Source organism: Mercenaria mercenaria, chromosome 5 (assembly GCF_021730395.1).
Source record: "Mercenaria mercenaria strain notata chromosome 5, MADL_Memer_1, whole genome shotgun sequence".
NCBI lineage: Eukaryota > Metazoa > Mollusca > Bivalvia > Venerida > Veneridae > Mercenaria > Mercenaria mercenaria.
This window is the reverse complement of record NC_069365.1, coordinates 13526870-13547398: the sequence shown is the minus strand read 5'-3', so window position 1 is coordinate 13547398 and position 20529 is coordinate 13526870. Positions and strand designations below refer to the sequence as shown.

The 20529-nt window shown below is 34.3% G+C and overlaps 1 protein-coding gene across 6 annotated transcripts; it reads left to right on the top strand.

The window, feature by feature from the left end:
* Window positions 1–20193, top strand: LOC128556877 (WD repeat-containing protein on Y chromosome-like). 6 transcript variants are annotated; one of them, XM_053542715.1, is made up of 15 exons: window positions 1–848; window positions 3712–3818; window positions 4234–4313; window positions 4877–4903; window positions 7004–7027; window positions 9569–9664; window positions 9998–10042; window positions 11189–11355; window positions 11945–12107; window positions 12415–12566; window positions 13117–13261; window positions 15333–15461; window positions 15991–16172; window positions 17525–17640; window positions 17982–20193. In XM_053542715.1, exons 1-15 carry the CDS (start codon window positions 801–803, stop codon window positions 18133–18135), a joined length of 1635 nt encoding a protein of 544 aa, XP_053398690.1. In that variant the 5' UTR covers window positions 1–800; the 3' UTR covers window positions 18136–20193. The 6 variants fall into 6 exon arrangements, with proteins under 6 accessions (XP_053398690.1, XP_053398689.1, XP_053398691.1 ...); XM_053542714.1 differs by having other exon boundaries at window positions 9995–10042; XM_053542716.1 differs by lacking the exon at window positions 4877–4903 and having other exon boundaries at window positions 2–848; window positions 9995–10042.
* Window positions 20194–20529: the final 336 nt, after the last annotated feature.

Genomic DNA, 20529 nt, shown 5'->3' with positions numbered 1-20529 from the left:
ATGTGTGATGCATGGGAACAAAACTTTTAAAAAGAGTATGCTTATCTGCTAAGGAATTAATCAGAAAATACAATTGTTCTATTGTTACAAAGAGCTTTTTATAATTTTTGTTATAATGCGAAAGACTTAAACATGCTTATTGAATAATATAAATGAATCAAGAAAAAAGGTAAAGAAAATGTTGTAAATGTTGTATTTGACATTTTTTTCTGCAAGCACTTGTTATTCATGTTTCAAGACAGTATAATGAACAGTTACTATAAAATATATTTTTATAATGATGTTTTAATTTATGGTATTCTGTGAAAAATTATTGGTTTGGTTTATTTCTGTTAATTAGAAACTGACAGGCTTGGTAAGTGCATAGATATTGCAACAATTTTGTCAAAATATGCCCAGTAAATGTTTGTATAAAGTTATTTTGTGATAAATCTGTTTACAACAGAAAAAAGAACACTGATGGTTTGTATAAAATGTTTTGAAGTTACATTCTATATTGCAAAAATATTGTCTAGGTATGTCCAGTAAATGTTTATAAGTAACATTGTATTGTATGATATTTCTGTATAAAATGTGTACACTGATAGTTTGTAATTGTTTGAAGTATTGTTGCAACAAGTTTGCCTCTGTATGCCCAGAAAATGTTTGTAAGTTACCCTATGTTATATGATATGTCTGTATATTGAAGTATGATTATGTTGTTAGAATTATGTATATTGTGATATGTTGTAAATGATGTTTGCAGACCTGGCCTCAATGCAGATGTTGTGATCAGTCATAAAGAACCAGTGACAGGGTGTATGTACAACCCCAGCTTTAAACAGGTCATCACTTGCTCAGAAAGTTCTGTAAGTCTGTTGTAACTTGCCACTGTTTGGTGTCTTCTGTATAACAACTGTGGTAAAATTTTGAAAGAAATCAAAAAGCTTTTATTGAGATAAATTCAAATTCATTTAGAAACTTAGGGTTGAGCTTTGATAATCAATTTGGAATTAATAATATTTCTAGAATTTTTAACCAGGTTTTCAACGAAAACCTGAGTTATTAGATTGGGGTAGATGTCGGTCGGGCGGGCGGGTGGCGGCGGCGGCGTCAAACTGGTGTTTCCGGTCAATAACTTTTGTTTCGGTAAAGATATTTGAATAAAACTTGGTTTGTATGTAGCTTATATCAAGACAAAGGCTGGGATTGATTTTGGGGTTTCTGGGGTCAAGGTCAAGGTCACTGTTACTTAAAATAGAAAAAGGGTTTCCGGTCAATAACTTTTGTTTCGGTAAAGATATTTGAATAAAACTTGGTATGTATGTAGCTTATATCAAGACAAAGGCTGGGATTGATTTTGGGGTTTCTGGGGTCAAGGTCAAGGTCACTGTTACTTAAAATAGAAAAAGGGTTTCCGGTCAATAACTTAACTTAGGAATGAGCTATCATGATGAAACTTGGTGTATAGAAAACTTATATAAAGTTGTAGCTTGGGATTGATTTTGGGGTTTCTGGGATCAAGGTCAAGGTCATTGTTACTAAAAATAGGGTTAGGGTTAGCATATCTTCTACATGCATGGAGGGATTTTGATGAAAGTTGGCACAATTGTTCACCATCATGAGACGGAGTGTCATGCACAAGAACCAGGTCCCTAGGTCTAAGGTCAAGGTCACACTTAGAGGTCAAAGGATACAAGAATGAAAACTTTGTCCGGAGCATATCTTCTTCATGCATAGAGGGATTTTGATGTAACTTGGCACAATTGTACACCATCATGAGACAAAGTGTCTTGCGCAGTTCCCTTCTTTAGAATTACTTCCCTTTGTTGTTACTATAAATAGCTTATATTGTAACTTTTTCATTACTAGACGTAGGGAAAAATCGAGACCACTTTTCTGTAGTACAACATGCATGTTACATCCAATTTTGAGGTGTATTTTGACCAATCTCTACCTTGGAAGGATTCCTGTGTGGACTCACAATTTTTTTTCTTGTATTTTTTTTTTTTTTAAGATTAACTTCCCTTAGTTGTTACTATAAATAACTTATATTGTAACTTTTTTATAATTGACCGTAGGGAAAAACCAAGACCACTTTTCTGTGGTACAACTGGTAAGGAGTTTTTTTGTGGACTTAGAAAAACAAAAGAATTACAATGATTACTAAACAACCACAAAATTAAAATTACATCTGCAAATACAGGTGCTAGAGTAAAGAAATTTGCTGTGACGGGCGTATATTGTGACATTCTGGCACTCTTGTTTATTCTTATGAAAAGTGTTGAAAACCTGGTTTCGTGGCATTGCTGCGTTTCTTGTTTTGGATGCACCGGCTTAGCTCAATAGGGAGAGGACAGATCTACGGATCGCAGGGCCATGACGATTTGATAAAAGACATTGTGTCTGAAATCATTCGTCCTCTACCTCTGATTCATGTGGGGAAGTTGGCATTTACTTGGAGAGTACATTTTTGTATTGATATTGTTTAATGCCCGACATTACATAACTGAAAAATTGTCGAAAAATGGTGTTAAAACCAAAACAAACAATTTCTTTGACTGGAAGTCCTTTGCTTTGTCTTTACCTCTATCAGACCCCTTACACCTCCAAAAATAAATTTTAAGATTTTTTTTTAGGTGACTGTTATCACCCCTAACACAAATTTCTAATGATTCAAAGATTGGTATTAAAATAATTATCTAGGATAACGGTTTTAATTAAAGAAGTTTTTTAATATTTTCTAAATTGACCTGTATTTAGAATACAGATATGAAATAGTAACAATATTTTCTGACCTAACAGTCAGTCAAGAAAAAGTTGTTTCTGACATACATTGGATTGAAGATCATTTTACATTTTATCCAAGAATTTCTGGCTGCTGAAACCCTACCTCAAATAAGAGGAATAATTATAGTGTTTTGTCTGTCATTCTATTGGTTGGACGTTTGCCTGTTCCGGGTCTGTAGGTGAAAGATCAAGGTCACAGTGACGTTCATACTATAAATAGCTTCCACTCAATAACTGGAGAAGGCTCGTGTCTGCAATGTTCAAACTACATTGTGATAATTGCCTTTGGTCAGGATTTTGAAAGTCATTAAATGAAAAGTCCAGTCCAAATTAACCTCAAGCTGAAACAGTTTCTGCTCAATAACTGGATAAGGCTTGAGCCTATATAGTGGTCAAACTTCATAGGATGATTGTAGATAATCAGTATTAGTAGGTCAAAGGTCAATGTCATAGTAACTGTGAGACTGAAAACAGTTTCTCCTTGGGCTTTTAGCTGTAAAAATTACACTTTTGTTATATTCTGACAGGCCATCATTTGGGGCATATGTGTTTTACAGTTAGCTCTTAAAGGTGTATGCTAGAATTCCCTGTATATGAGATGCCGGCATTTTTGGGGAAAATGATGTTTTCAAGGGCAGATAACTCTTTTTCAATACTGGTGACCTATGAATTTTATTGCATATTTTTGTTTCTTAGATGATTGTCCTTTAATATCCAAAGTTTGAAGAAATTCTACTATTGGGAAAAATTTCGCTCCGAATTCTAGCGTACGTCCTTAATGTTTTTATGACTTGTGCTCTTATCATACTGAAGAGCATCTGTCCAAAACTAATCATAACCAGTAAGTTAAATATTACATTGCTTTCACAGAAAGGTGATAAATTTATATGTGATATGATTATTTATTTACATACAATATAGTTTCTAGTTGATATTTTATAGGTAATTAAGATCTGGGACTTTGAGACTGGCACACCCATATTTGAGTATGGAGAAGCACACGGGGATTCAGCCATCACATGCATGACCTTTGATAAATGTGGGAGGAGGTAAAACTTTGGCTTTATTTGACATAAATCAGCACAGATTGTACACATGAACAGAGCACCTAGATCATTTAGATATACAAGAGATATGTAACTTGTCGCTATTGCTTATTGCTTGAAGTGCATATCTTCAGTGTGGGTGTCTAAATGAAAACATTTCAGATTTAGAGCAAGGTATTTACCAATGCTAAAGTACTGGTCAGAAATACAGCAAGTAGTTACATAATTAGCTTTGAAGTCTGTGAAATAGGTAGGTTTAAACTAGGAAGTTAATAAAGTTACAATTTTTGAGATTCTAAAGTAAACTTATGGCATACCTTAAAACTAAAACTATAATGAAAATATGAAATACAATGTATATAAAATGTTGAAAGCTATGTTGAAGTGTGAAGTTGTTAATGATGTGTATTTGTTGTAGATTGATTACTGGTGGAAGAGATGGTCTGATCAGAATATGGAATTATAACAATGGTCATTGTCTCAAGGTGCTACAGAAAGGTATGTCTATATAGGTGTGGAATTTAACTTAAAGGATTTTCAGGCACTCGGCTGCTGGGAATTGTTTTCTGTAAGCTTGTGCATCATTGCCAGTAATATCTTGATTCATCTGTCATTGCTGGAAAAAAAAACGTAAGTCTCCTGATAGAAAAACAAAGGATCAACACTAAAATTGTTAGAGTTTGATACAGCTTGCAAAATCATACTGTTCATTGATATAATGGGCTTGTTATAAGTAATACATTGTATTTCTAATTGTAACATCAGAGAAAACAGTCTTGATTTGAATATATGAATCTTGAGTGATTAATTTTTAGGCAAGGGTGAAGAATTACATAGCATTATTATAATTGCATAAAATATCAGATTTAGTTCAAGAGTCTAGCACAAGAAGGTGATAGCTTTTAATTAAAAAAAAAAAGGCTTTTGCTTAAATTATACCAAGTTCACTGACACTGCCGTAACTGTTGTAAACCATGTGACTCTTGCACTGGTAAATTTTTTATGTTGTATCCTAATGGCAGAGAAAGCTGTTGAATGATCTTCTGATTTCTTATATTCAGCTGTTAAGGATAAAAACAACAATGAAGGTAAATTTGCACCACTGGCTACAGTGAATATATTTTTGTCAGTGTGTTTTTAGCTCACCAGTCACAAAGTGACAAGGTGAGCTTTTGTGATCGTGTGGCATCCGTCGTCCGTCCGTAAACTTTTGCTTGTGACCACTCTAGAGGTCACATTTTTCTTGGGATCTTTATGAAAGTTGGTCAGAATGTTCATCTTGATGATATCTAGGTCAGGTTCGAAACTGGGTCACGTGCGATCCAAAACTAGGTCAGTAGGTCTAAAAATAGAAAAACCTTGTGACCTCCTCCCTAAAGGCCATATTTTTCAATGGATCTTCATGACAATTGGTCAGAATGTTCGTCTTGATGATATCTAGGTCAAGTTCGAAACTTGGTCACGTGCGGTCCAAAACTAGGTCAGTAGGTCTAAAACAAGAAAATCTTTGTGACCACCCTAGAGGCCATATTTTTCAATGGATCTTCATGAAAATTGGTCAGAATGTTTGCCTTGAGGATATCTAGGTCAAATTTAAAACTGGGTCACGTGTGGTCAAAAACTAGGTCAGTAGGTCTAAAAATAGAAAAACCTTGTGACCTCTCTAGAGGCCATATTTTTCAATGGATCTTCATGAAAGTTGGTCTGAATGTTCACCTTGATGATATCTAGGTCAAGTTCGAAAGTAGGTCACGTGCACCTGGCGTCCGTCCATCGGTGCGTGTGTGCGTCCGTCCTGTAAACTTCTGCTTGTGACCACTCTAGAGGTCACATTTTTCATTGGATCTTTATGAAAATTGGTCAGAATGTTCATCTTGATAATTTCTAGATCAAGTTTGAAACTGGGTCACGTGCGGTCAAAAACTAGGTCAGTAGGTCTAAAAATAGAAAATCCTTGTGACCTCTCTAGAGGCCATATTTTTCAATGGATCTTCATGAAAATTGGTCAGAATGTGCACCTTGATGATATCTAGGTCAAGTTCGAAACTGGGTCACGTGCGGTTCAAAACTAGGTCAGTAGGTCTAAAAATAGAAAAACCTTGTGACCTCTCTAGAGGCCATATTTTTCAATGGATCTTCATGAAAGTTGGCCTGAATGGTCACTTTGATGATATCTAGGTCAAATTTGAAAGTGGGTCACATGCAGTCAAAAACTAGGTCAGTAGGGCTAAAAATAGAAAAACCTTTTGACCTCTCTAGAGGCCATATTTTTCAATGGATCTTCATGAAAATTGGTCAGAATGTTCACCTTGATGATATCTAGGTCAAGTTTGAAAGTGGGTCACGTGCGGTCAAAAACTAGGTCAGTAGGTCTAAAAATAGAAAAACCTTGTGACCATTCTAGAGGCCATACTTTTCATGAGATTGAGAATGTTCACCTTGATGATATCTAGGTCAGTTTCAAAACTTGGTCACGTGCCTTCAAAAACTAGGTCAAATAATAGAAAAACCTTGTGACCTCTCTGGAGGCCGTAATTTTCATGAGAATTGGTGAGAATGTTTACCTTGATGATATCTAGGTCAAGTTCAAAACTGGATCACGTGCCTTCAAAAAGTAGGTCATTAGGTCAAATAATAGAAAAACCTTGTGACCTCTCTAGAGGCCATATTTTTCAAAGGATCTTCATGAAAATTGGTCAGAATTTTTATCTCGATGATATCTAGATCAAGATCAAAACTGGGTCACATGAGCTCAAAAACTAGGTCACTATGTCAAATAATAAAAAAAACAATGTCGTACTCAGTTCAAAACTGGGTCATATGGGGACAGGTGAGCGATTCAGGACCATGATGTTTCATAAAGATACTTGATAGTTTCATTTCTTAGCAGTTGTGAGGCAGTGTATTAGATAGTATAAACTCAGTAAATGGTTGTTTTGTCATTGATAGCTACTTTATTATTTCACAGTCAGTTATAAGTGATTTATATAAGTTTTGTTCTGGCTAAAAGAAAATCTATGTATTTAAGTATAATGTCAGTTAAAGGTTTTCATCTGAAAAGGAATTGCGCTTTATCAAGAGAGATGAAATTAAATATAAGTTCTATGCAGTTAACAGAAACTTAAATGATAATGATTGTAATTTCTACAAATTTCTCATATTAAGGATTTTGTCTGTGTTATTTTTAGAGAAAGAGAAGGACACTGAAGAAGGTAACATGATAATAAATTGATAATAACATGAAAATAACATGATCATGTTTAAATCACAACAGCATGTGATTGTTTGCCTGATTCAAGCTCTACAAATATAACCAGATAGTTAGAGATATTATACTATTGTTCTTCACTGTAAATATATTTATTGTTGGTTTTGATTTGTAATTAACCAGTCTAGACCTGTCTTTTTAGCTCACCTGTCACAAAGTGACAAGGTGAGCTTTTGTGATCGCGCGGTGTCCGTCGTCCGTCCGTGCATCCGTAAACTTTTGCTTGTGACCACTCTAGAGGTCACATTTTTCATGGGATCTTTATGAAAGTTGGTGAGAATGTTCATCTTGATGATATCTAGGTCAAGTTTGAAACTGGGTCACGTGCCCTCAAAAACTAGGTCAGTAGGTCTAAAATTAGAAAAACCTTGTGACCTCTCTAGAGGCCATATATTTCAAAAGATCTTCATGAAAATTGGTCAGAACGTTCACCTTGATGATATCTAGGTCAAGTTCGAAACTGGGTCACTTGCGGTCAAAAACTAGGTCAGTAGGTCAAATAATAGAAAAACCTTGTGACCTCTCCAGAGGCCATATTTTTCATGGGATCTGTATGAAAGTTGGTCTGAGTGTTCATCTTAATGATATCTAGGTCAAGTTCGAAACTGGGTCATGTGCGGTCAAAAACTAGGTCAGTAGGTCTAAAAATAGAAAAACCTTGTGACCTCTCTAGAGGCCATATATTTCATGAGATCTTTATGAAAGTTGGTCAGAATGTTCATCTTGATGATATCTAGGTCAAGTTCGAAAGTGGGTCACGTGCCTTCAAAAACTAGGTCAGTAGGTCTAAAAATAGAAAAACCTTGTGACCTCTCTAGAGGCCATATATTTCACAAGATCTTCATGAAAATTGGTCAGAATGTTCACTTTGATGATATCTAGTTAAAGTTCGAAACTGGGTCACGTGCCATCAAAAACTAGGTCAGTAGGTCTAAAAATAGAAAAACCTTGTGACCTCTCTAGAGGCCATATATTTCAAAAGATCTTCATGAAAATTGGTCAGAACGTTCACCTTGATGATATCTAGGTCAAGTTCGAAACTGGGTCACTTGCGGTCAAAAACTAGGTCAGTAGGTCAAATAATAGAAAAACCTTGTGACCTCTCCAGAGGCCATATTTTTCATGGGATCTGTATGAAAGTTGGTCTGAATGTTCATCTTGATGATATCTAGGTCAAGTTTGAAACTGGGTCACATGCGGTCAAAAACTAGGTCAGTAGGTCTAAAAATAGAAAAACCTTGTGACCTCTCTAGAGGCCATATATTTCATGAGATCTTCATGAAAATTGGTCAGAATGTTCACCTTGATGATATCTAGGTCAAGTTCGAAAGTGGGTCACGTGCCGTCAAAAACTAGGTCAGTAGGTCAAATAATAGAAAAACCTTTTGACCTCTCTAGAGGCCATATTTTTCATGGGATATGTGTGAAAGTTGGCCTGAATGTTCATCTTGGTGATATCTAGGTCAAGTTCAAAAGTGGGTCACATGCCTTCAAAAACTAGGTCATTAGGTCAAATAATAGAAAAACCTTGGGACCTCTCTAAAGGCCATATTTTTCATGGGATCTGTATGAAAATTGGTCTGAGTGTTCATCTTGATGATATCTAGGTCAAGTTCGAAACAGGGTCATGTGCGGTGAAAAACTAGGTCAGTAGGTCTAAAAATAGAAAAACATTGTGACCTCTCTAGAGGCCATACTTGTGAATGGATCTCCATAAAAATTGGTCAGAATGTTCACCTTGATGATATCTAGGTCAAGTTTGAAACTGGGTCATCTGCGGTCAAAAACTAGGTCAGTAGGTCTAAAATATTTTTCAATGGATCTTCATGAAAATTGATCTGAATGTTCACCTTGATGATAGATAGGTCAGTTTTGAAACTGGGTCACATGCGGTCAAAAACTAGGCCAGTAGGTTTAAAAATAGAAAAACCTTGTGACCACTCTAGAGGCCATATTTTTCATGAGATCTTCATGAAAATTAGTTAGAATGTTCACCTTGATGATATCTAGTTAAAGTTCAAAACTGGGTCACGTACTTTCGAAAACTAGGTCAATAGGTCAAATAATAGAAAAACCTTGTGACCTCTCTAGAGACCATATTTTTCAATGGATCTTCATGAAAATTGGTCAGAATTTTTATCTTGATAATATCTAGGTCAAGTTCAAAACTGGGTCACATGAGCTCAAAAACTAGGTCACTATGTCAAATAATAGAAAAAACGACGTCATACTCAAAACTGGGTCATGTGGGAAGAGGTGAGCGATTCAGGACCATCATGGTCCTCTTGTTATAATAGAAATATTATCAGTGCATGTCAATTTTGAATGGAAAGTGCATGTTAATTCTGAAATATCTTTACTAATAGATCAGTGTTATAACTACTAAATTTATATATTTTTATTTGACAGAATTTAACATGGTTAACATTGTAGAAAGATAAATTGAAATACAGAAGTTTAAACTATATTTCTTTAAATACAATAGAAAAAACAGTTGAGGAAATCAGGGCAATACGTAGAATACGAACTAAAGGGCGAAGTAAATCATTCGCTAATTTCTTCCTAACCAGTGTTCCAGAAGGTATACTAGTGCACTCTACAAATAAAATAATAAATTCACCCACTCAAAATATTATATCATTTTAATTAACATGATGGTAAAAGTTACTTAAATTTTTATTTTTATTTAAAAAAGAAATTGATTGTTAAAAGGAAATCCTTGAATTATTTAACATTTAAAACTCTGTGTTATGATCATGTACATGTAATTGTTAAACCAAATTGATTTAATTTATCAAAGAGTAAAAATATGCTGATAATTTAACATTCTGAGTTAGCAAATTGAAAACAGTTAAATTATTGTGTAAACCATACTGAGAGCAGCGTCTGTATGAAAGTAATTTGTATTTAGTAGAAAATGAAGTAAAAATACCAAAAAGAGAAATGCAGCCAGTTGTAGGTAAACAAAGGCACCTTGTGTAACAGTTGCATATAGTTTGTGAGTAGTATTGCAAAATCGAGATATGTCTGCCATGTTCCAAAAACAGGCTTATTGGCAATTTAAATTTTTCCCAATCTTTTTGATAAAATCTGTAAAAGCCATTTATGCCTCAAATGAAATAATTGCACCAGTACTGTTCCTGTTATAGTTTGCCTTCTTTAATGTAAAACACATCTTTCTGTCTTAAAGCTGAGTCGTTTATTTCCTGGTACATAGGGTAGATACACATACATCAGGCTTGCTTGCACATTGTACAAGATGTTGGGCTGTGTGTCACAAATATGTTCTAAAGTTGGGGAAAGTTTTGTATATTGTGATTGTATAAGATGGTAATAGTTAAAAAAGTGTGTATCTGTGTACACTGGTGTTGGTTATGCAGCCATTGTTGTTGAATTGAGAGCAAAGCTGTGATATAGGTATAATCAAATGTAGACAGTTTAAAATCATCTTGCAGTCATCACAATGTTTAAATGTGGGATGACGATACTTTACCTAAGCAGGCCAATCATTGAGAGTAGTTGTCAGTAAGAGTCACTGACTGTTTAATGTATGTAGATTATTTAATATGTGTCACGTCAGAGCAAAAACTGGGTACATGCTTCTTATAGAGGCAGTACCTATTTTTTTCAAAACATAGAATATGATGCTAAAAATCTTTGAAATACATGCAAACGTTTATATATTTCTCTAAAATAGCTATATTTTTGATATTTTAACCAAAAGTGCTTAGTAATGAGCATTTAATATTTTCATATAAAAGAAAATTTTGTGATCAAGGAAATATAACGTTTCTCAGACATGTTGAGTATAAACAACAAAGGGGCATAATATCTTGAATATTTTCTATTTGGGTTAGCTTCATTTTACATTCAGCAGTGAGCTGGATTGCCTAACATTGGTCCATTATATTGTTCGCTAAACATACAGAACTTCCGGAAAATTCCGACTTCTAACAAACTTTTCAAACTTTTTGTACAAGGATAATTGTTCCAGGCTGACAAGTTCATTGAGGAATTGCTCCAATTGAATAAAATAACAAATACAGGATGGTATTGATTCCTTGAAGTTGTTAAGATTTGAGGTTCTACTCTATGTTGTTTACAGAGGAGGAAAATGAAGAGATTTGCGATCTGGCGTATGTTGAGATGAACCGTAACCGATACATTGTCGGCGTAGGCTGGGATCGCCGTATCAACATCTATAGTGACGACCTGGCAGACAGCAATATACACCATATACAACACCCACTACCAAACTGGCATGATGATATTGTAAGAAACTTGTTGTTTTTTTTTTATTAGTTAGAACCACAACTTGATAAAAATCACCAGGTCGTGTAGAAGAGGTGTGTTCATTCACAGACTTAGTCATAATGTAATTTGCTAGTGTTATAAACTCAGTGGAGGAATAAAGAAAATACATTAAGACACCAATGGTTCTAAGTCACAAGGGGAGGAACAAAATGCTCAGATTATCCAGGGAATCCAAACATATATAAAAAATATTAGAAAAATGGTCACAGACCACTTGAGTTTCCGGAGTCAGCACTCATGCTTGAGCCACCAATGTTCGAACATCCAGTGTTTCATTGTATTGACAATTATGGAGAAATGAATTGTAGGGAAAAACATTTCATTGCAGTTCCTCATATGTCTGCATGACTGATTAAAAAGGTCAGAAGAAAAGTTTAAAAAGTGACTTCTAATGTAGAAAAATTTAAGAAAGCTGCCTGTGGAATCATTGAGATTTGCTGTTTGCTGGCCAGCTTCAATTCTTGTAATAAAATCCAAAGCTATCAAACTGTGGCCAGTAAAACAGAACATACAGATACTGACAATAACTTTTGTCTTGAAATTTCAGAACCGAGGACATAAGGAAGATATTTTATCAGTTGCACAATGTCCACCAAATCTGCTCGCCACAGCTAGCTATGATGGACAGGTTATTGTCTGGAATATGGTCTCAGGACATATCTTTGCCCATTTAAAATCTCCCAAACCTGAAGAGTATGAGGATCAATCATGTAAGTCCATTTGACTGTGTTGCAGTTTTTATTCATTAAAATTTTTCTCAAGGTTAAGAGTATGAGAACCAAGCCGAATGATATAATAGTGTTTAAGTTTGACGCTCATGTACCTCTGCCATATGAGAAATTGTCATATGAAGCTGCATTAATGTGAAAAACAGATTCTGTTTGGTTTTTTTTTAATCCTTAACACATTCAAGCAAAGTACAAGCAGTCTTTGAATAAATAAACAAAACAAAAAAACAATATGCTTTTTGTACACTGAAATAATTACTGTATTTTCAAATAATTATTACATTTTCAGTGGATGGAGATTTAAGCATCAACAAGCTTGTGTTCTTACAGAGTCGTGCATACAAGAAAGATGCTGCTACTTTAATTTCCAGTGGTCCACGAGCACATATACACTTCTGGAATGTCTTTCAAGGGGGAAAACTCATGGCTCAGTATCCAGGGGTTTGTAGTAAATTGTTGTCATTTAATATAGTTGGTCCTATTGTGTTGTAATACAGTAATAGTTTAAGACGGGATAATAGGATGATTGCCTGTGATCAGTGGGTGACAGCTTTTGATTTTAGAGTTATTAGGTCAAAGGTCAAGGTACTCTTGATGCTATCAATAACTGTAGAACGCTTGGGCCAATGGCGCTTAAACTCCTACTGTACAAGATGGTATCTTATGGTCAGTAGACAACCTCTTATTCTTTTAAGAGGTCGAGAATGAAGGTCACAGCAAAAGTGAGACTAAAAGTAATATACTTGTACAACTTCTAGCAGGTCATCATGAGGGCATTTGTTGTTATTTTAAGATACATCAATTAGATAGTTTAAACTTGTATATTTAGTTGTGTGGAGTAACACACTGGACTATGATCAAACTACCTGTAAATGCTGTGTGATTAATAACCAGTCATTTAATGTGATGTAAACTTACTTCAAGGGAATGATATATTTCTTGGGCTTGGTAATAAATAAGATATTTACATTTAATCAATTTTGTTTTGCAGTCAAATTCTAAAGGTGCAATGGTGAGTGTGTTGGAGGTGAACAAGGCAAACACTGTACTGATCTCTGGGGACAGCTGTGGATTTATCTATCTGTGGAATATTGATGGGTACTGCTTAAAACACCGTGAACATGAAAGCCCTGAAGGTATGGTTATAGTTCACTTTAGAAACAAAATAATTTATTAGAAGATAAAATATTTAAGTTTATGTCAAGAGAAGGACTTGCATCAGCACAGTGGAAATAGCTAGCATCAACCGCTACGTCAGCTTCATTACAAGATACCACCTCACACACACCATCTTTAAAAAGGTTGTACAAATGATGCTAGTATGCATACATATTGTCTCATGCCTACTACATTGTAATATACCCATCTAAAATAGGCTTTTTAGAAGATCTTAAAATTGTTTCTTCTGATGAGATAGTACTTGTTATTAAATGTTTTTCAGAGGTTTATTCAAATATAATGGTGAATTATATTTGAAACTTTCACTGTTTCAAACAGTGGGATTATCATTTTATAATGTTCTCTGTTACAGAACTATTTTTAGCTCACCTGTCACGAAGTGACAAGGTGAGCTATTGTGACTGCTTGATGTCCGTCGTGCGTCGTGCGTAGTCCATCGTGCGTAGTGCGTCGTCCGTCAACAATTTCTAAAAAAATCTTCTTCTTGAAAGCCACTGGGCAGAATTACACCAAACTTCACAGGAATGATCCTTGGGTGGCCCCCTTTCAAAATTATTCAAAGAATTGAATTCCATGCAGAACTCTGGTTGCCATGGCAACCGAAAGGAAAAACTTTAAAAATCTTCTTGTCCAAAACCACAGGGCCTAGGGCTTTGATATCTCGTGTGTAGCATCATCTAGTGGTCCTCTACCAAAATTGTTCAAATTATCCCCCTAGGGTCAAATATGGCCCCGCCCCGGGGGTCACATGGTTTATATAGACTTATATAAGGAAAACTTTGAAAATCTTCTTGTGCAAAACCACATGGCCTAGGGCTTTGATATTTGGTATGTAGCATTATCTAGTTGTCCTCTACCAAGACTGTTCAAATTATCCCCCTGGGTTCAAATATGGCCCCGCCCCGGGGGTCCCAAGTTTTACATAGACATATATAGGGAAAAAAATCTTCTTGTCTGAAACCACAACACTTAGATCTTTGATATTTCGTTTGTAGCATTGTCTTATTGTCCTCAACCAAAATTGTTCAAATTGTACCCCTTGGGTGAAAAGAGGCCCTGCCCTGGGGGTCCCAAGTTTTATAAAGACTTATATAGGAAAAAGCTTTAAGAAGCTTCTTGTCTGAAACCATACGACCTAGGCTTTTGATATTTGGTATGATGCATTGACTAGTAGTCCTTTACCAAAATTGTTCAAATTATGTCCCTGGGGTTAAAAGAGGCCCCGCCCTGGGGTCACTTAGTTATTATGTTAGTTATATAGGAAAAATACTTAAAAAATCATCTGATCCTATTTCCAAGACTGTTTAATTATAACTACCTGATGACCCCAAGTAATTTGTCACTTGACTGTGACCTTGACCTACTGACCTACTTTCTTGTTTTTTAAGATACAGCCTTGAAATTTGGATGACAGTTTTGCACTACGATCTTAAAACTGACTTTCAGTGACCATAAATATGACCTACTGACCTACTTTCTAATATTTTAGCATCAGTTTGCTATTTTAAACATGTGGCTCATATTACTCAGGTGAGCGATTCAGGGTCATCATGACCCTCTTGTTAAAAAAAGCTTGAAAGCAAAAATTTAGTTAGAAGGTATCAGTAATCGGAAATTATTTCAAAAATATTCAGCAGTAAAGATATTGAAGTTTGCAATTGCAGATGGCACCCAACTGTATTAAAATGTTAAAGAATTCTAAGTATATCAAAGAATTAGTTTACCTTTTTTGCAATATTAGTATTGTGATAGCATGATTTTGTCTGTGGGTTTGCCAACTGCGGGTAAAATTGGCATAATTTGGTACAAATAATTTGATAAGACATATAAAAAGAAAATGCTTTTGTTTCACATACAAGATCAAAGTATCTCACTTGTTGGCACCAGACTTTGAATTTTCACAAGTGGACTAGCCAGCCATTTGATAAAATACTGCAACTGATGTTAACTTGATGAAAGATAATTCAATCTTGGGCTGAAACAAATAAATATCCACTACATGTATATTTATGAATGTTTTGTTTTCAGTGTTAGTGACATGGAGAGGCCATGTAAAGAGTGTAACGTCAATAGCCCTGGTGGAGGAACACAAGTTGTTGATAAGTGCCTCTGTTGATTGTACTGTCAGAATGTGGAATATGGAAGGACACTATGTTGGTTAGTGACCTCATTATGCTGTTTAATTCATTATGACATTTGAACAATTATAGCCAGTAGAATGTCTTGACCTGCGGAAAACTCAGCCTTTATGGTCAAAAGAATCATGTGAATTTGAATACATATCAGCTGTGTTTAATCTTTTCTGTGAAAGGAAACACATAACTATAATTAATTTTGCAATGTATTGGCATGTTTTTCTAGAAACTGTTAAAAATGTAATAGGTTCATTACAGGCATGTCTTAAACACAGTCTGTTAAGTGTTACTCTAGGATAAAACTGCTGTTTTAGTTGTTTTCAGGGGCTGTTTAACAGGAGAGTAAACTTGTGTTAACAGAAATTTTTATGCTCACACTCTGTGAGAAGGAAATGAAGTCAGCCTGATCAAACACTGACATTCCCATTTATAGGTTTTGATAGACAATAATTTCATTTGTTTTAGGTTTTACATGTTTCACAATAGCATTAAGGCATGTTTGCTGGGCTTGGGCACCAACTGTGTAAAGTAAATATGTTCTATTTATCTAGGTACATTTGGTCAGCCAGATGCCTGGGACATTTACAACCAGTCACTATGGCAACATCCAATGGTTCCTTATGATGTACTGATTGACCCCATGAGTTTACCAGATCATCCAGTTGTGGCAGAGAAACAAAACATGCATCAGATTATACATGAGGACTCAGCTAAAAAAGCAGAAACAGAAAAGGTGCCTAAGAAATAAAGCATTTATAACTAAAGATACAGTTTTGATAGACATTTATGTTCATTCAAAATTCATTTTTTGGGTGAGGGGGTGGGGGGGGGGCGTGAAATAAAGCCATTACATAAATTTGGTATTACATTAGTGTAATTAAGCTTTGACACTGACGTTGTTTAAAGGATAGGAGAGGGACGAATTGACTTGGTCTATTATAGGTAAAGAAAAAAGAAATTTTTGATGTTTCAGCAGGAAAAGCTTACATGTGATAAAAAGAATATAACAGCTGTGTCTTTCTACATTGAATTTATTATTCAAGTTGAATAATATTGATAAAATGCTCATTAGAGCCTCACGTTTATTATTTTATTCAACTTGTTTGATAAATTAAATATAAATTGACACTCGTGTAATATCCTCTATGTAGTTAACTTGTAAGGGGAAATAGGGACTATCTTTGAGACACCAAACTCTGTTGCTGTTTTATGTAGATGAAGCAACATTTTCAACTGTTGTAATAAGTTGCTGCTTTAAGTTTGCAAAGCTGCAATACAGGTAGAAGAGCTCTGCAACTTCCTGTAATACAGGTAGAAAAAATCTGAAAAACTGCAATACAGGTAGAAAAATCTGAAAAACTGCAATACAGGTAGAAACATCTGCAAACTGCAATACAGGTAGAAATATCTGCAAAACTGAAATACAGGTAGAAAAATCTGCAAAACTGAAATACAGGTAGAAACATCTTCAAACTGCAGTACGGGTAGAAATATCTGCAAAACTGAAATACAGGTAGAAAAATCTGCACAACTGAAATACAGGTAGAAAAATCTGCAAAACTGCAATACAGGTAGAAACATCTGCAAACTGCAATACAGGTAGAAAAATCTGCAAAACTGAAATACAGGTAGAAAAATCTGCAAAACTGCAATACGGGTAGAAACATCTGCAAACTGCAATACAGGTAGAAATATCTGCAAAACTGAAATACAGGTAGAAAAATCTGCAAAACTGAAATACAGGTAGAAAAGACTGCAAAACTGAAATATATGTGGAAAAATCTGCAAACTGCATTACAGGTAGAAAAATCTGCAAACTACAATACAGATAGAAAAACTCTGCAAAACTGAAATACAGGTAGAAAAATCTGCAAAACTGAAATATTGGTACAAATGGCATACAAAACTGAAGTACATGTAAAAATGGAAACCCCCTTCCCCAAACAACAAAAAAGTAAAGAAGTAAAATGTAAAATAGAACAAAGTCTAAAACTAAAAAAAGTTGTGGGTTTTTTTGTTACACCAAAAGTATGAATGCATATAAATATGCAACTTTATATAATAAATGGAATTTGTTTGTTGCAGGGAGCAAGAACACCGACCCCACCTGTAATATATAACAAACAACAGTACCATATAAATGATGAGGAAATTGCTTCACTCATCAGAGAAAAAACATTCAAAAAGGGAACAGGGAAAAGGTAACATTTTTATTTCAAACATTTATTAAAAGGTGCCAGTTGAACTTATTCATTGAAATCAAACGTTACGTTTGCTCTTTTCTGAGGTTGCATATTTCATTAATAATTGAATTGAATATGTTTACGTTTGCTTTTAGCTCAATCTGCTGGTGTAACTCAGATCCTGTAGAATTATCAGTTAAGAGTAATGATATAACATTTTTACACTAAAACCATTGCCCAAGAACAAGTCAAAAAAACTAAGTATATTGACTATTGCGGAAAGTTGTAGAACAAAATATACATATTTGTAAGAAACATTTCATTCAGCTTGTACACTTTATTTACATGTTTTGTTATAGGCAAAGACATGAGAAGTTACGCCCTGTACGTGTTGATCGTGGAGGCCCCAGTGAGTACCAAATGTTGCGATGTGAGGATCTTGATGAAACTCCCAGGCCAAAAACACCAACCCTGAAACTGAACAAAGATGATCCATTTGGTTTCTATGACTGATATAGATCATGGACTAAATTTATTTTTAGAATCTGCATTTTTACAATTTTGGAGCTCGCAAGTCACAATATGCATTATTCTGATGTCAAAGGACTATACATTTATTTTGTTACGGTTTAACATGAGATTATTTTTACATTATGGCTGTCTGTTGTTAGACTAGATATGTTGAGGACACTGCTGATGTTGATTTTCAGTTTTTATTTAAACACAAGAATGAGTCGTTAAATGTCACCAATACATGCATTTCATCTAGACAGTATTTATGTTTACTATACAGTGTAAAAGTTTTGGGTAACTTTGTTTTCCTGCAGATTATCAATTGATTAAGGGTAAACTTCCAGAAAAGTTGAAAAGGCGTAGTATTTGTGATGTACTATGATTCTACATGTATAACTTCAATTGCAGTTTTTACAGTTCCTTAACCTTAAGCCTGCTGGCAGCAAGTGATTTTTCCTTTGCGACCAGTGCAGGCTGATCATATGGTCTTCACTGCTCGCTATTCAGTCAGTAAATTTTCAGTGAACACCCGTTAGAAAAAGAAGTGGTACTGCCCAGTTTGAATTATTTAGCAATTTAGCTGGGTTTTGTCAGACGGGACTGCAGAATCTATCTTTTTTGCAAAGCCAAAAGTTGGCTATTATTAATTTAAAGTTAGTGCTAGTTTTCAGAGATGTATACTTATCATTTATCAAATATAACCAAAATAAACCCATTGCAAAAAATTATGTTTTACTGTATTCAATATTTCTTTAGGGTAAGTCACTGTTGGGATAAAATTTATTATATTTGTTGAATTTCTAATTTGAATTATGTTCATTGAACTGACGGCTAGAGTAATTTTCATAATGAATTAGGGTTTATTTTTCACTGTGTGGTTGGTTTTGTTTCATCATTTTCTACTCTTTGACACTTGGTACACCTTAGAGTGGTACATTTTTTTTCACACTGCTGAAATAAGATTTTTTTATGAAAACATTCCTAATGTTTCTGAGTATTTTTCAGTCTTCTTCTTGTATAATTCATTAATGCCACTGTGTTTATTTAAAACCGTCATTTCTTATGTTTTTCATTTAGATTGACTCACATCCTGTTTCTAATTTATTACCTCCTTTTTCTTCACTGCCAGCAGTCAAGTGTCTTTATATCATTGTTAAGGTGCCTGTATTCAAACCATATATATATCCGATTATATATGTAGAAACTGTATGATTCTATATCTCACTGCAAAACTACAACAGTGATCTTTTCATATGTTTCACATTTTCTTCATATTAAAATGATTTTGAATACAGGCCTATTTTTATATAACAAAACCGTCCATTTTTACCATTCCATGTTTTAACAAGCATTGACTGTGATAATTTACGTATTGTATAATATAGTTCTTTAACAACTGAAATATTTAATCATGCAGTACCTTAAAGACAGTATTGCAAGCCATTTTGTTGATTTAAATGATATATGGTAAATATGTTAGACTGAAAGATTGAACATGTAAATCTTAATGAAATTAGCACATGTGCTAGTTTAACAATCGCATTTTGTTCTTTAATGTGCTGTATGTTTTAGGGCAAATATTCAGTGAATGTTCTGCACTTTTTGTTTAAGCACTATTATATAGTTTCTTAATTCATTAATTATGATAATATGAATGATTGCCTGAGAATGTGACTATAGCATCTTCTATTTTTGACAAGTTATACTTTTGTATGATTTTTTTTCTATGAAAGTTTGTTCAGAGTTGTCTACAGATATGAATATGTATTTGCAACCTTTTCACTAATGCAAATGTGTTTACACAGCTTATTTAAGTTACCTATACATTCAATTTAAATTAGAATGTATATACTGTTACTCAGAACTGCAGATAGTGATACTTTGCAATTCAGAGTATTATTTCCCCACAGTGATTATAATTTATTATGTCAAAAGAAGTATAGATATAACAGATTATGTGTGGTAAAGAGTCACTGTTTATGTCTATGATCATTGTTTGACCTTCAGTATTGTCTGATGCTGAAACAATCGTGTTGAAATAAAAATTCACTGACTGTCTTATTGTTGTTGTTTCTCTATTTTAAGTATTTGTTGCACTTAATGCAAAAGTATGGAACATTTTGATGGATGTGTTTTGTTTGGGAATAATTGCCATTTTTTCAGGTTTAAGGATTAACAGATTAATGGTAAATGTATAAATGGCAGGTAAACCAAGAAAAGCAGTTCATCTTGTTTTGATAAATGTCATCACAACAATTAGTGGGCAAAGTTGTGTTGTCTCTTGAACAACGTTTCAGGGACACTGAGAAGCTTTTTAGAACTTCTTGTTTTCTCTTGCTTTGCTGCTTTTGTCTAAGACCCAAGTTTTACTCTCTTTTAGATATTATTGTGAAG

Bases quoted from the DNA above. Each gene is read 5' to 3' on its own strand.
- LOC128556877 (XM_053542714.1), top strand. From the start codon at position 801: ATGTACAACCCCAGCTTTAAACAGGTCATCACTTGCTCAGAAAGTTCT. The intron at 4,904-7,003 runs GTAAATTTGCAC...TGTTATTTTTAG, and splicing joins GGATAAAAACAACAATGAAG to AGAAAGAGAAGGACACTGAA. The intron at 7,028-9,568 runs GTAACATGATAA...TAAATACAATAG, and splicing joins AGAGAAGGACACTGAAGAAG to AAAAAACAGTTGAGGAAATC.